General features: G+C 39.1%; 1 protein-coding gene across 1 annotated transcript in view; it reads left to right on the top strand.

The window, feature by feature from the left end:
• LOC117043806 (A-kinase anchor protein 6-like) overlaps positions 1 to 16,799 on the top strand; it is a 200,981-nt gene that overhangs the window by 145,018 nt on the left and 39,164 nt on the right. Inside the window, exons 10-11 of the mRNA XM_033143891.1 lie at positions 7,727 to 7,740; positions 13,125 to 13,271. Of these exons, the coding sequence (XP_032999782.1) occupies positions 7,727 to 7,740; positions 13,125 to 13,271 (161 nt within the window). The remainder of the gene's footprint in view (positions 1 to 7,726; positions 7,741 to 13,124; positions 13,272 to 16,799) is intronic.

Genomic DNA, 16,799 nt, shown 5'->3' with positions numbered 1-16,799 from the left:
TCTTTTTTCCTCCTTCAACACTTTCTCCTGCTTATGGGCTACTTTGTCCTTCTCTCGTGGTTCTCTTGCAAACCCAGCATTCACACTCCAGCCTTCACTTGCTCAGCCCTTCTCAATACATGTCAGTTTTTATTCTGTAATTTCTGAAATTTCTCTGATAGGCTAGCTGTCCAGAGCAGATTTTCGGGGCATGTGGGTGGCTGCAGAGGAGAAAAAGGAAGGGTTGTGTCCCAGTTGCACAACAGGAAGCCTGCTGCACAAATGGGATGCAACAATTGAATATTCACACATTGTTTCCTATGCTATGGTCTATCTTGTGGCACCAAGACTCATCCCTGGGGAGTCAGTTCCTTACAACTTCAGCATGTATGCATACAGTCTTACCCCACCTCTCTATCTGATGGAGGGAAATGCTTTTGTCTTGGGGAGTCAAAGCACGAAACTGATCTGCTTTACAGACTGTCTTTTCAGGTTGTCATTCCTATTATACCTGTTGCAAGAACATTAATGAGCTTGCTTTTTAATCCTCAGATTATGATCATCTTCATTTTAGGGTGAGTGGGATCGATGCTGGATTTCATACAATATTGAATACGGTATTGGGAAATTCTAGCTTTTATATTCTTAATGACATAGGCAGAAAAATACAGCCACGAGGAAGCCTGCTAATGTTCTACAGGTGGACGGAAGACAATGTTTGTATTTTGCCCTACTGCATTTGTGTTATAGCAGATTGCACAACCAATCCCACCCCACATGTGAACAGGCATGCGATGATTGTCTGTGTAATCTATCACACCCGCAATGCATGGATAAGAATCTATTGTGTCATCACTTGGGCTGTGGTTGGCTGTCAGCGCCAGAGGAAAATAATATGTTATTGCCCCAAAGTGTTAGGACTCTTGTACCTAGTGCTGCTGTTGAAGCACTCTGGATCTGTTCCAGCAAGTCAGGAAACCAGACATTTGGTGCTAAACATTGTGATTATTTTAAAATGTTGAGATCTGCATCATATTGTGTCTCAATTTAGCATTTTCTTTTTTGGGAAAACATATCAATTCAGTGGTAAAGGTAAAGGTAAAGGGACCCCTGACCAACATTAGGTCTAGTCACGGACGACTCTGGGGTTGCAACTCTCATCTCGCTTTACTGGCCAAGGGAGCCAGAGTTTGTCCGCAGACAGTTTTTCTGGGTCATGTGGCCAACATGACTAAGCCACTTCTGGCGAACCAGAGCAGTGCACAGAAACACCGTTTACCTTCCCACCAGAGCAGTACCTACTAATCTACTTGCACTTGACGTGCTTTCAAACTGCTAGGTTGGCAGGAGCAGGGACCGAGCAACGGGAGCTCACCCCGTCGCAGGGATTCGAACTGCTGACCTTCTGATCGGCAATATCAATTCAGTGGTAAAAAAAACCACTAATATAATCCATATTGCGTGTATTTTCTTTCTCAAAAGTTTCATGTTTCTGCAAATATGAATGTTACTGAAAGCCAAACATCTGGATGCCTAGGCTTGGTACTTGCAAACATCTTAGTGGTAAGAAAAAGTTCAATGTGTTTTTTAAAAATACGAAAGCCTTAAATTCTAATATTTTAAAGAAATGCTAGTGTAGCAGAAATATCTCATTCCATAGCATTCCATTGGAATAGGTTGTTTGAAAAACCTATAAGCCACTCAGGTGAATTGTGGATAAAGTGACTTCCTTAGTTAGAAATGATTCCCAAGTGGTCTCTGCATGTGACATAATAGCTTCATTGGGGAAGGCCTAAATGCTGACTGCTCAGTTGGGTCAGGATGCCCCTATGCACATATTATTTATTTTATTTCTTATTTAAATATATTTTCTCTCGCACAGCAGCTAGGTTAAGAAATACATACATTTGCATAAACCATGCAAATGTATGCAGGCAATTTGAATAAGGTATAAGGAATATTGTGCATGTGTTTGAAACATGCAAAATCTGTCTGTGTAATGGGTGGAAAATAGAGGTGATATTCTTTGGTAGTAATATTTGCAGTGAATTAATACAAAAATGCAGAGATTTGTGGAATCTAATGGATCAATCTCTGAGAACGTTTTCATATGTGAGCTTTAAATTGCCTCTGTGCCTTTCCTGTCCTTCCGGTGCCCCCCTCACCCCATTTATGTGAATGTGTGACCATTGGTAATGCAAAGAAGAAAACAGATTTGTAATGCGAAGGAAACGGTTTGGCCAGTATGGGTTTTACATTCACATTACAAAGCAATAAAAACCTTTTAAACTCATGAGAATATGCTCCAAGCCTGTGCCACTTGTGATAGCACAACCTGTGGTTTGTGCCATCGCAAGTAAAGTATGAGTCCGTCTCCTCTGATGAAAGTATTATTAAACTGTCTCATGTCTTTGGGCTTGTTTGGATGATTGAAATTGCTCCATGCAAGTAGCACTGTAGGGGGGAGCTGCGTAGAGGAAGTAACCTTTGAACTAGCATATCCATGGTTACAGGTGCTACTTCCTGGCAATGATTCACATGAACATGGAGGCACATTCTTTGTTTAACTGCACATGCATATGTCACTGCCAAGAAGCGGTACTTGCAGTGCTGGGTACAATGAGAGAGCCATCTTGTGCACCAGAGCATCTATAGGCTTGCTCAAGGACCCAAACCAGCCCACTGATCATAATGGTATTTTGGCAATATGTCCTTATGAGTTATTAGCGCAACAAACAGTTTGCCACAACGGTCTTCCTGAAGATCATGAAGCCGAATCTCGACATAAATTAGCAATCAGTTAAAATCCCCACGCATCTAGCCAATTGGACAATTTATGACTGTTCTGCTGGGATAGATTTCTGCTCCCTCTTACATTGAACAAAAAAAGATATCAAAATAAACCAAGACACTATATCCACTTATACTGTAAATAAAGTTGGTTTATTTGCTTCAAGTGGGCAGCCTCTGGAATAAAGCGGGAGCGTAGATTTGTACAAGTGAATTTGTTTAAAATCTGTATTTATAGTGATAAAGCTGGATGAAAACATTTAAAAACCTTGTTGCTGAATAATTACCATCAGCCAGTAGGTCTGTGGGGCTTGTTCAGCTAAAAGCCACAATGATGTAATCTTGGCTTTGTGTCATTTATATTCAACCTAAAAAAAACAATTTTCCTGAATAGACAGGCTGACAACAATATTGCTCAGTGTTGGTTTTTATTTGGATTGCTTCCAAATTGCTCACATGCCTTCACAGTAAGGCATCATGCCTGCTTAAGTTTTTACTCTGAATTCCTGTCCCCTTTCTTGCCTCATATCTTATTTTGCTTTTAAAGTCTCAGTTATGTTTGTGAAACTAACCAGCCTGGCCACAAAATTAGGATGTATCTTGCAGAGTGCATTCATTTACTTTTTGCATATTTTTCCTGAGGTCATGTCAAGGTTAGTTTGAATTCCATCCTACATTAAGACTTCTTTCACAGCTATTTAGCTCTGCAGCCTACTCCCCGCTGGGGTCTGCCCCTTGGGCACGTCAAAGCTTCAGACCTGACAAATCACACACAGATGAAGCTGTACAGTTTTTTAAACAGTTTCATCAGTAACGTTTTTCTATACAATATACTTTTTTTAAATATACAGAAGTATATTCTCTTGATTGCAGTATCATGGAAATAGATTTCTGTATGCAAATCACTGTTCCATATTGAACCTGCTAAATCTGAGGTACTGAACAGTATGGCTGGAATTAAATTGCATTTACTCAGAGGCAAGTGCCAGGGGAACAAATGTGGTTTACTCGTGTGTAAATACGTTCTAGATTGGGGAAAGGGGGGGGATCCCCAGCTCTGTTATATTTACCCGATTCCTAAAAGGGGAAAAAGAGAGCTGGGGTAATAATGTGAGTTCAGAGGTCTCTCTTTCAAATCCCTCCTCAAGTGCCTTGCTGAGATATGCTGCAATCTCCCATCCAGTCCCAGTTTAACCACGACTTTCCACACTATGATGATAATAATTGATACATGTCTTGCAGGTGCGTTGTAATAATTTCTAAGGTAGTATTTTTGAAGTGATTTGAACACTCAAAATTGCTAAATATCAATGACAGCGGGGCAGGACTCCAATGGCCACCCTATGTGTTAAATGTATAAATATTTGGAACCTAATTAATTGAGTGATTAATGGCATTATTAACACCTGCAGGCAAAGAACAGAGCCTAAGTTAATAAAGACAGGTAAATACTCAAAGTTTATGGGCCAGCTTGTGTCGTGGTGGTTTGCAGAGGCAATTTTTATTCACCTCCTTTGGGCTACTTTAAAGACTAATGGGGTCAAAATGTACAGTATCTCTGTGTTAAGAAACGCATATGCCTCCATAGTATTGCTTTGCATGTATGTATTTCAAGCTGGCACATGAACAAGCAATTTAAAAATTTGGAGGGCATTTCGTGAATGAACTGGAGTGGGGGTGGTGATCCAATTTTTAAATAGTTTCACAGTTTAAATAGTTTAAATGGCTGTACAGTTGCATGGCATGCATTTGGAAATAGTGCATAAACTTTAGGATATTGTAAATCTAGTAGTACAAGTTAATTTCCTGTACGAATAAATGAAGCTGAATTTTTTGGCTTCTAATGAGCATATTAGCTAACAATAATATACCCTTAACAGGCTCAAGCGGTTAAAGGTTTTTAAAAAGCGGCTTACTGTCTTTCTCATCTTTTATGGGCCAAAATGTACTGCCTTCTACAAATTACTTGATTGACTGATGAAGTGCCATAATTATAACTGCATTGCCATTTTGACAAAGCCTCAATAACAGATTGTAGTTTAGTTCCCACTCCAGGCATACCACCCTTTGCATAACAAAACCCGGTTTTACTGGTCTAATTCTTATTCAGAACAAAAGGCACCTGGAGATGTTAACTGTATACTAACAAGGAAACTTCGAAGCTGGGGGAAAATAATAACATTGGAGTACAACTGGGTTTTTTTTTTTTGGTACAGTTATTTCAGGAGGAATGGTATCTAATGAAGAGTTGTCTAAAGGGCTGCTTGTTTGGAACTAATTAAAGACAGATATCCTAAATAGCAAAAGGATCATGGGAATTACATTAGGTGTCTGGAGACTTGTTATTCTTTTGGCACTCTGAGTGGATTGTTGAAGTTGTTAGTCTAGAAATAAAGCATCCTAATAAAACTCCTGTCCCTTCTCTCCCCCCCCCTTCTCTCCCCCCCCCCACTACTGTTGGCTAAAATCCACTGTATTTGTGCTACTGCTGCTGTTGTTGCAATAAGATTCATATCAGTGCTCCAGAGTTCTGAAGAAAACATTTTTTTGCATTAACACATTACGGTGAGAAGAGTCCTGTGCTTTCGCTCCATGCATTTTCAGCCTTCAATTAACGTGAAAGCAGTACAATGCCTATGCAACTTCTCTTGCCTAGTGGTGCACCATTTATCATTGCAGTTTTACATTGACCTTGACACCCACTTCATTAGAATAAAGATTGTCTACCATTTAGGTTACATTGTTCCTCTGCACAGAGACCCCATGCAAATTTCTGTTCAGATAGAAGAGCTGTGAGCCTGTCAGAGGTCATCTGCATTAAATGATTGCAGCTATTTTCCAACTGCTTCTTTTCATTCTACTCAATTCAGGCTAGGAGGATCAATCAAGCCTTCTGCCTGAAACAGTGGGACTGCTGGGAATATAACTGTTTTTGGTGGTACTGGATATGCCCTAAACAGTATTAAATATTTAATATAAACTCATTAAAGGGCACAAAAGATATTACAGTTACAGTAAAAATTTAAATGGTTGGATCACCTTCTTTCAAAAAAGCAGAGTGATTGGTATAAATCTTATATTTTATTATGGATAAAAATGAGTCCATCAAGTTATCAGAAGAGCTTTTCTTCCCTAGAATTATATTGGTGACATAACCGGGGGTGGGGTGGGGGGTGGGCTAAGATGAAAAACAGGAAGGATTGGTCTTGAAACAAAATCATTTCTTTTATTATTTATTTATTTATTTTTGCAATAAACAGCGGGATCACTGAGCTTTGGTTATTTACACAAGGCTGTGCGTTTTCCTTTTTGTTTTGTTTTGTTTTGTTTTGGCCCTTATTATTATTTGTTCTCAAAAGAGAACCTAAATAGGAATAAGTTACTGGTCTCCTCTTTGAGTTTTCAGAGTGATATAATTGGAATTAAATTATTAATGAGAGATACTTTTAAAAAAGATTGTTTTATGATCTTCTATTAGGGGATTTGCAATTCATTTTAATATTTGTAGTTTGATTTATATTAAAAATAATGCAATCTATGTCCAATTAACAATACATGGCCAAAGTAATGTGATTTTTAGATCATGTGAATGGAATAAACTGGAAGAGGAAAACGAATTCTTAGCCTCAGATGTAATTTGCTGTGTGAGTTCTGGCAATTTTAAATGACATTGCATTTTTTTATTATATTTTTTTTTCTCAAGGCTCAGCAGCAAATTTATCCCAATCAAGGAAACTTATTATTAATTTACAAGGACAACTGTAGGAGTCTTTATAATTTCCCTGTGCAATTATTTGCTATAAATTGATAGTAAGAGAAGGCAAGAAGTTTGCAAGAACTAATGGCTGCTATTTGTCTAGACGAAACACTAATCCAAGGACCCGAACACCATCCAGACACTCCGCTTGTATTGACTGTGTATGAAATATAACCAAGCCTCCGGACTGTTTGTAAATGTCTCGCTTTGGTATTGCGAAAAAGGTGAATGTCTAAGAGCCGTTGTGAAGGGTAGTCTGGCCTCTAGCAGATTCCTTCACTCTCTGCATGTATACAGCTGAGCTTTGGACCCTGGACTTTGGAATAAAGGGAGTCTTTGTTCATCAATGAATGGCATTAGGCATGGGCTTCCTAAGGGGCCACCATGAAGCCTAGGCATGAAGAGTACAAACACTAGCCAGAAAGCACAGTATGAGTGTATATGTAGACAGATGACAGACACAATATCGTGCATGTGTATGCTCTAATGCAATGTACATTTATGAATATAATTAGAGAGTGTATCCACATGGCATCCACAAATAGGCATTTTTATTGCCAGTAGAGATAAGGGTGGTTTTTTGTTTTTTATTTGTTTTTTGGGGGGGTTGTTTCTGTTTTTGTAAATAATGTGTGTGTGTGTGTGTGTGTGTGTGTGTGTGTGTGTGTGTTTATGTTTGGCACTTGCTTTCCTGCAGGAGAAACTCTTTAAAAACTTTCAAAGTATAAAGGACTGAGTGAAACCTAAAGCATCTCACTTAATTCCTAAAGTGGGTGTAAAATGCATTGGGCAAATGCATAAAATGTCAAAAAGAGGAGCCACCATCCAAATAATATATAACCTGCTTCCAGTAATGGAGAAATGGCCATTGGCTTAATTCTTCTATCCCTGTGTGTTTAGTGTGTCTCGTCTCTTTTCACTATAACCAATAGAAGCACCATACAAAAGTCTTACAATGGATGTCTTAATCTCTGTGTGTGCTTTTAGAGCATTATTTTGAATTCCATCATGCAGCCTTCCTCTCCCCACCCCCCTTTCCTCTTCTGAAGTTTTATTACAACAGAATTCCCAGGGAGCTTTAGGAGCAAGGGGTGCATAATATTGCCCTAACGTTTCGCTCCAGGGAGGGAATATGTATCCTGGCCCTGAGCATTTTTTGCAACATTTCTCTTTCAGGAAGCCTATGCAATGAAGTCTTAGTATATTTATGGAAGGTATAAAGTTGATAATGTTTATTATTAACTATTATTATTATAATTAATAGCATTTGCCAGGAAGCTGGCACCTCCAAACCATATGCAATGATTTCTTTCTTTGACCTCTCAGTGACTAGGCATCTCGTTCCTTAACACTGAGGGAGGCAGGGGGAAAAAGCTTTCGTTGCTCAATGAGCGCCTTCCAGGCCAGTTTCAAAATGGCTTATTCTTCTGGTTTCCATGGTGACAATTAATGCTGTTTCAAGGCATTGTTCCAGTCTCTATTTGGACAGAATTTGGGGGTGTGATTTTACACACACACACACACACACACACTTTTAAAAAGCAGAACCAGAAAACTTCAGGAAGCAGGCCGTATAAGTTTTTTCTAGATAATCTTTTATAAATTTCTCAATTATATTCTGACACACAGAGTTTCTTTAAAAAAAAAACTTTTTGTGGAGTTAGCCAATATGAATGAGGTACTGTTCTTTAATTAAAGTAAAGTATTGGGGGGGGGGAGGGATAAGTGGAGGCAGAGGTAAGGGAAGGGGGAAGTCGAAATTCCTGAACTCAAATACTGTTGCTGCCTTTTTCTTTCCACACAAATCAATAACAAGTATCTATTTGTGCATAGATACATCCAGTTAACTGCAATGTAAAAAACATTTAAGGCATTAAAATCCCCCCTCAGGCAGGTGCAGTAGAAAATTAAATATTAATCTTTTTTTATTGCAGCCATTGTTGGATGGAGTGAGAGGGAAGAAAAGAAAGGGGAAATCCTGTGACTTTTTAAATTCTTAATCTTTTTTTTTAAGCTATTGAACAGCAATCTATATCATAACATTCACAGCCTGTCACAATGGAGCAGCCTTTGCTCACTTAATGCCGAGGCTAGAATGAATATGAAGATTAAATTATCTTCTCACCACAGCATAAAGAAGTCCTACTAGACATGGGTTGTGCAGCACTGATAGAGGCTGGGTAGCTAATTTTGTCTGAGTGTGAAGGTGGCGGGGAGAGGCAACAAACATTAGCAATGCCACATAGTGCTATCAGAACCTCAGCTCAGCAGTGCAGTAACCTCTTTCTCCACATTGTAACAAATAACTTTGCTTTTAATTTCTGTACCTTGAAACAAATTATTTGCTGTTCTTTCGCAACCGGTATGTCTTGCAACCAAATGGATTTTTTTCTCCAGCTTTTCCTTCCTGCCACTGTAATACAATTTCTATCAATCACCATCTTTCATCATGCTGTTTATACAGTAAGTTACATAGTGAGGAAGGCTGAAAGCATACAGAAAGCCTAACTTATTTATTTTTTAATGTAATCATCTTTCATAGCATCTGTCACCGAGACTTGCTGCTACACTGCATAGCAGAACCAGTTTGTTTAGCAGAAAAATTAAATGATATACGTATTAAGTCTTTAGGATAACTAGAACATTATTGTTAGGAAGCATATGCTAGCCGTTTTGTTCTGTTATTGATCTTCTCCAACTCAAAGAGCATCGCCAAAAATGCTTTTTTTTAGTCAACAGCAGCTGAACCCAGCCTATCACAGGTGAAAAATATTAACTGGCCAAGTCCACAACAGTGCCAGGCAGCTAGAGGACTCCCTTAGTCTATTAATCCACTTTAAAAAAAAAACCAAAAGAAGCAAAACCAACTGGGTTTTAGTGCCTCACTGAAATGGACTTGGATTTCCCATGATATTATGCATACTTACAGAAATAATTATGTAAATCCTTTTCAGCTATATCATCTTTAAATAGAAATCAGATTACATAAAGCAGATTGTAATCTCCTCTAGTCACCCTTTCCAGCTGAAAAGGCAATCATATAGAGCCAACAAGCATACTTGTTGGCAATTTTAGCCAAGGGAAACGGTTATCTGCTGTGTGATCCAGTCCCATAATTCCAAACCTGATTGCCTCTTGTTAACGCACATTATGAGAAACGACATCTCCTGGTTTCTTTTCACTTATCAGAAAGACAACTTCCTGGTATAAATCTAGACAATCCCTTGGTTGCTTGCTATGCATATTCATGCTTATTTTGGATACACCAACACCTGATCAGTGTTCATTAATAATGAGTAATGCGTTAAATCACCTCATTTAAAACATTTTGCTCTGTGATCCACAAATGACTAATATTTGAAGTTGGCAAAATATAAATGATGTTCATGTGCAGTGCAAATGAAAGATTAAAATATGAAACTAACAATATGCAAACATATTCATGCAAATGCTGGGGATCTATTAGCTGAAACAGTGATTTCACACCTTTCTTGTTTTCTGTTAAGTGCTCTCCAATTGTAGTTTTGTTTTGTTTTGTTTTGTCAGAGTACAGTTCATGGATCTGGCAAAAGCGCCCATGTTTTAAACATTCTTTATTCTGGTCTGACTTTGTTAGAGTTAGGCTTTTTCAACACCTCCCCCTCCCTTGCAACAGCAACAGGAGTAGCTTACTTCAATGAGTTTCAAGGGAAGGAAGCATAATGTTTAGCATGCAATTTGCTAATAGCTATGTGTGATTTATGTAGGCCTTCTAAATGCTTTTGGGATAATTGTGCTTCATACTAGTATTCAAATACATATTGGCACTGTTTCTTGAAGCCCATTTTAAATATAGAACAGGAAGAAGTGTGAGGAAAGGGAGAGAAAGCTCACGCAGGAGTTCTATGAGACAAACTAAACTGGCTATGATTAACAGGACTGTTGGCAAAAGCGGAAAACACACACACACACACACACACACACACACACACACCATAAAACAAACCAGCCCAGCAAGTTGGTCACCCCAGGCAGCTAATTTGGGATGTCAGAAAAGAGCAGTAAATTGTTATGTTTTTATTCTTCTTGTGAAGTGTTTGCAACTAGATAGTAGTTGCACTAGTGCAAGGACTAGCGCTGGCACAACAGGATTTCCCCTGCCCCATGTGACCTCTGTGCCACCCCCAAAAGTACTGCAGAGGGTTGGGGGAAAACCTAGGATAGATGTAGGGGTTGCATGGTAGGAGTGGGGAGAAATCTTTCCTTAGTGTTGCACCACATCCAGCATTATATTTTTACTGCCAGGGAGAGGCACTTTCTGCTTCAGCTGCCAGAATAATTTAGCTAGTCTTGTGATACTATGCACCTCAGTTGGGGGGTGGGGTGGATGCCATTTACAGTTCCATTTGAGGCAGCAAAAATCTGTTGGGCTGACCCTGCTCAGCCCCTTCAAGCCCAACAGTGTCCCTGACCCTGAGTATATACGTTTACTTTCTATCATATAAATAATAGCTTCTACTCAGTGCTATGGGGGAAATATTAAGTTCTATACTCAGAGACAGCATCACAGAGGGAATGCAACCTGTTCTCCTCCCAGACCTGGAAAGGTCAGGCCTTCCCAGAGGACATGGGATGTGTTTCTCCACTATTGAGTTATGGCTCTTTCTTGCACTGCCCAGAGGTCCCTTGCAGTATGCAAGCCTCTTTCTTCACCCATTTCTTATTGTAGTGGTAAATGTATTATGAGTCTGAGATCACCTCTCCACAGATCACCCCAATCAGCTTTCTTTCCTTGGCCCCAGCAGGTAGACTGCAAATGAGAAGGTTGAGATGGGCTATGCAAGCCTTCCTGTTCTCGCCATGTTGCCACTGCCACTAGGAGCCACAGAAGGAGGGCTGTATTTTTCCCCCCTCTTCCGTCTCTCACAGCAAGCGGCAGCCCCTGCCCCTCCTTTGGTTCTATCCATTTCTCCTGTTTGTCCATCTGGAGAATGCCATCTTGGAACCCCTGCTTAGGTTGTGGAATTCCCTCCTGAGAGAAGCTAATCTTGTCCCCTCTTTCCTGGCTTTCTGCCAAATGGCAAACAATTCCTTTCTCAGGAAAGCCTTTGACTCTTAATTACCTTTCATTATATTGTTTTGTTTTGCAGTTGGTTTTACTGTGAATGTTTTCTGCTGGTGGTTTTTAATGATGACGTTTTATGTTTTATTTTGTTTTAAACAATTGCATCTAGGATATTTTGTGCATTTGGTTTTTCTCTCTATCTATTTTGCATTTCCTTTTATTGCTAGCCCTGTAGGAAAGGCACAGCAAAATGTGCCTTTGTCAGCCTTGTGCCCTCAAATATTGCGGGACTCCAACATACATCATCCCTATCAGGGATCTGCAATGATAGGAGGTGTAGTCCAACAAATCTGAGGACTCGATATTGAATAATACTGTGTTAAACAACCAACCAACCAGTTCCTGGATTCTCCCTCTTTCTCATATTCTAGTGTGACCAAGAAATAGAACCAAGAGCCATTATATGCAGATGATGATGCGGGTCTGTGCTTGGCGGTCACAGGCTCTTATTGGATTCTCTCAGACAAAAGCTAAGATGGAAATAAGTGCACAGCTAGTTGGACTAGACGATCCTCAGGGTCCCTTGTAGAGTTGGAAGGGACCCTGAGGATCATCTAGTCCAACCCAATGCAATGCAGGAATATGCCACTGTCCCTTATTGGGATTGGCATGATCAGTACCATGCTGTAACCAACTTTGGTTTGATTTTCTCAGACAGCAACTGACCCCTCTCTATCCACAGTATCACTTAGCAAACCATTTGTTAATCTCAGAGCACTTCCAAAGGCAGATTCTTATATGAAATGAGATCTATGGGCCAAAACGCTTTCCGCAATCTGGTGCCCTCTTGATGTTTTCAACCAGTGCTTTTTTCAGGAGATATTCAAAGGGTACGCAGTACCGGAACCTCTTTTGTTGTTGTTAAAAAGTGTGGCACTCACTGTAACAACTTCACAGTGAGTACCAGTACCCATTTTTCTAGAAAAAAGCACGGTTTTCAACAATGACTTCCATCAGACCAAGCCAGCACAGCCACAGGGTTGATGGAATTTGTAGTCCAAAATATCTAGAGGGCTACAAGGTTGGGAAATACAAAAAGTCTCTCTTTGGATTCCAGCCAAGGAAACAGATTGCAAATGGAAAGCTTATTAGGGGGCATGGCAAAATCTGCTTCCCCCCCCCTCAAATACTGGAATTTCAAGGGACTGGAGAACATTCAGGTCCTGTCCCAAAGGTGCCCCTCCCTGCACTCATTTTCTTTCTTTGGTGCAAGTGAACATGATTTGAAAGGGAGAAGCTAAACTGATGCATCCAAGGACACTGTTGAAGAAGATTGTTGATGCAGGTAGGAGACCCACACCAGCCCATGTCTATGACAATGACTGATATTTTGTTAGCCTAGTGTTAAAAATCACTTAGGAGCCATATCAATATACAGTATTAACACAAGAGATTGCCACCGTATTTAAGCATTTTGCTTTCTCAGATTACATGCTAATTGACTTTCTTTTCTTTTTCAATAGCTAACTCAACTTTTTTAAATTCTCCTTTTAGAGGTACAGTGTAGAAATGTCAATCAGACACCCCAAAAAGATGGAATTGCTGAGTAAAGTTGAAGCTTTGAAGAGAAGTGGTGTTTTACTACCCAGCGATCTCCTTGAAAAAGTGGATTCAATTAATGAAAAATGGGAACTGCTTGGGGTATTTGCATTTTTATTACTGTTCGTGGGTTGTGTGTACTTTTTGTGTCTTGAAGTATGCTGTCTGCCTGATTTCTAATTTGAAACACAAATATCTCTTTCATTCAATTCACTACATACATTTCAAACAAGCCACTCATGCTATTACAAAAAAATACACACATAGTATTTCCCTTGTCTGATGATTTTTTTTTATTCCCTGCTTGTCTCTTGTCTGACTTTAATAATTTTAGTTCTTTAATGCAGAAAAAATGTAAGTAAAATATGCCATGTATTATGAGTATGCACCAAGTCAACTCTAATACAGTATATCTGATATACACTGACTGTCATGCTTGAGTGAATGTTAATAGAATTTATTCTGAAGGTACATGTTAGAGACATCTACTCTTTAACTATTTACTATACCCTTAAGATGAAAAGTGGGGATGTCACTACATATTTCAGGTCACACTGATGGCTGAAAAACAAATATGCAAATTTAGTACAAATCTGAAGTCCTGGATCTGAGTAAGAATGCAGTCCAGGTAAGTTTCATGCTGCTGAATTCAGCTCGTATTTGACAAAAGCAACAAAATAAGTTTCCTATAATTCATTTCATGCTATGATGAGTTGAGTCTCAGCCAAACATGAGATACAAGAATCTGGAAAAAGATGCAGTATGATGATTCTCTTACCCAGACACCAATAATGCATGATGCAGGAAGCATTGTAGTGGATTATATTATTTCGACCATCCATTTGTTTTCCTAATTGTTTTCATTCATAATCAAAGGTGCCAAAATTGCTTAAATAATAATCGAGTGAAATAATAATAACAAGAATGTAATATTTTAAATAATAAACAATAATGAATCCTGCATAAATGATAAATAATAATATAAGCATAAGCATAAGACATAAGGAGTATTTTAATAGAGATAATAGATTGACATGCTATAAAAAGATTGCAACATGTGTCCCTCCAGCTGTTGATGAATTGAGCTCCCATCAACTGAGCCAACATGGCCAATGATCAGGAATAAGTTGTAGTTGTAGTGCAACAACAACTGAAGGGCCATAGGTTCCCCATCCCTTCCTTAGTTTAAATATGTGATTTTTAGAAAAATGCATTGATTCAGAGAGGGTTATGCATTCACAGAAGCAGACTTCCAGCTTGCGCATGTATACCTTCAAAAGGAACTGTGTACACATTTCAAAAGTAGTTTGCCATGTGACATGGGAGGTTGCTGGTTCCTGAAAGACTGTGAGTTCATCCACACTTGCCAGCAAAATGCTGACTTTTGTTGCTTAGTGCAGTGGCAGACCTTGGGGTCCCAAATTTCAGTGGCTCCCAGTGCGACGGCAACATTCAGCACCACATCACCCTTTGCCTTCCATTCTACATCATACTTGTGGCAACCCCGAGGTTCCATGCCCAGTGCGATCGAACTAGCTGTGTTCCCCTAATTCTGCCTGTGTTAAGTGGGCCCATGCCTTGTGCATTTTCTAGTTTTTAAAAAGCATTTTATTAAACAAACATTACATACAAAAGCCAAACAAAAAAACAAACTAATCTTACATTAGATATTTCTAGACTTAAGATCATTATTACAGTATACATAATCAAATCATCAAAAAATCTAGAATAGATGTATCTAGAATAGATGTATAAGAGTCCCATGGACTGCAAGAAGATCAAACCTATCCATTCTTAAGGAAATCAGCCCTGAGTGCTCACTGGAAGGACAGATCCTGAAGCTGAGGCTCCAATACTTTGGCCACCTCATGAGAAGAGAAGACTCCCTGGAAAAGACCCTGATGTTGGGAAAGATTGAGGGCACAAGGAGAAGGGGACAGCAGAGGACGAGATGGTTGGACAGTGTTCTTGAAGCTACTAACATGAGTTTGACCAAACTGTGGGAGGCAGTGGAAGACAGGAGTGCCTGACGTGCTCTGGTCCATGGGGTCACGAAGAGTCAGACACGACTAAACAACAACAGATGTATGCTATATAAAAGAAATAAAAGGAGAAAGAAAGAAAACAGAAAAGAAAAGGAAAAATGCACAACAATAAAACCAAAAAAATAACATTTTCCATTTTTTTTAACTTGGAGCCCTCTTCTGATGTCATACAATCAGAATCTAGGTATGAACTTTCTCTCTCCCCCCCCCCCTCCCCACAATAGGGTTATTTGGGGAATGATAGGAAAATCCCATGCCCAAGCCAGGCAATATGAACCAGAAATGTGCAGTTCGAGTCCGTAATGAAAAACTGACAGGAGATGGGGTGGAGAGAAAGGAGAAGCGAGGAGACCGCCTCCTGCCTGCAGATCCTTGTAAACTTTGAAGAAAGTTGTTCATGATCCCTTCCAAAATTGGTTTATCAAGAGGGCTAAATTTCTCTTCAGATTTTCTGTGCCTCTAGCCATATCGGATTTTTGCAAGAAACCTATGGCAAAGCCTTGGACCAATGTAAAAAGCTCTCAGACATGGGGGAATTAATTGGTGCACAAGCCATTAAAATATGGGCCAAGTGAAACTATGGAAGTGCCCTCAGGCTGAAATCCCCCTAGGCATATGGAATCATCTCTTTTGGTATCTTGTTGAGTGTTTGATCAACTTAACTTCAAGCACAATGCTAAACTTCTGCGTACTATTGTATCGTAGATAATCAGCTGGATGACCAGCTAATCAACTTTTCTTCATCACCCAATAATCAGATTTTTTAAACGTAAATAAAACACTACCATGACATTTAAAATGGATTTCAAAGGCCCTTTCTTTTTTGCATGTTAAGATCAAGATGCAATTCTGTATCACTTTCTCAAATTAATTTCTGCATTTACCCAAAAGTTGTTTTTTCCTCTTAAATGAAATTTCATGTATAATAAGAAGTTTCTGATTGAGTTTTCTTTAATTTAATTTACAAAACTCTGCAGAAACTAACAACACTAGCCATACTGTTTTAATTGGCATGATTACATTTTAATTGGCATGGAAAAAAATTTAAGACAAGGATTTTAACTTCTAACAATGGTAAAATAGAGAGATATGGTTTTTAATATTACTTTCATCTAAGGTGAACAGTGTGGAATGGAAATACATTAGAATGAAATGTCAGTGGTGCGTACAGTTTAATCTGTGAAATTTTGTCCCCTGTGCTGAATATTACTCTGTCTCAATTGCATATTAAACAACCCTATCAAGGCAGGCATTGGCATCTGCTGTGCTGACACAAATTGTGAATTAAATGAAATTGATGTCCTCTGTCGTATATTTATGAAGACGGACCATTCTCTGAAGTATTCTGTTTATGAAGAATTTATGATTGCAAACTGTTCCAGAACAAAAAAGTGGCAATAAATTCTTTTTTGTGACCCTACCCTCCAAGGGCATTGATTTCACCTCCTGCTGCTACTTTTGTTACAGCATAAAAACAATAGCTAAAGCTGGATTCCACTGAGAGCCTTCAAATTATCAATATTTGAACCATCAAAATAGAAGGGTGTTGCCAAGAATATGTTGTTTTCCTCTGTTATGATCTACC

The sequence above is a fragment of the Lacerta agilis genome, chromosome 1, assembly GCF_009819535.1.
Source record: "Lacerta agilis isolate rLacAgi1 chromosome 1, rLacAgi1.pri, whole genome shotgun sequence".
NCBI lineage: Eukaryota > Metazoa > Chordata > Lepidosauria > Squamata > Lacertidae > Lacerta > Lacerta agilis.
Note: the sequence above shows the minus strand (reverse complement) of the source record. Positions and strands in the feature narration are given on the sequence as shown.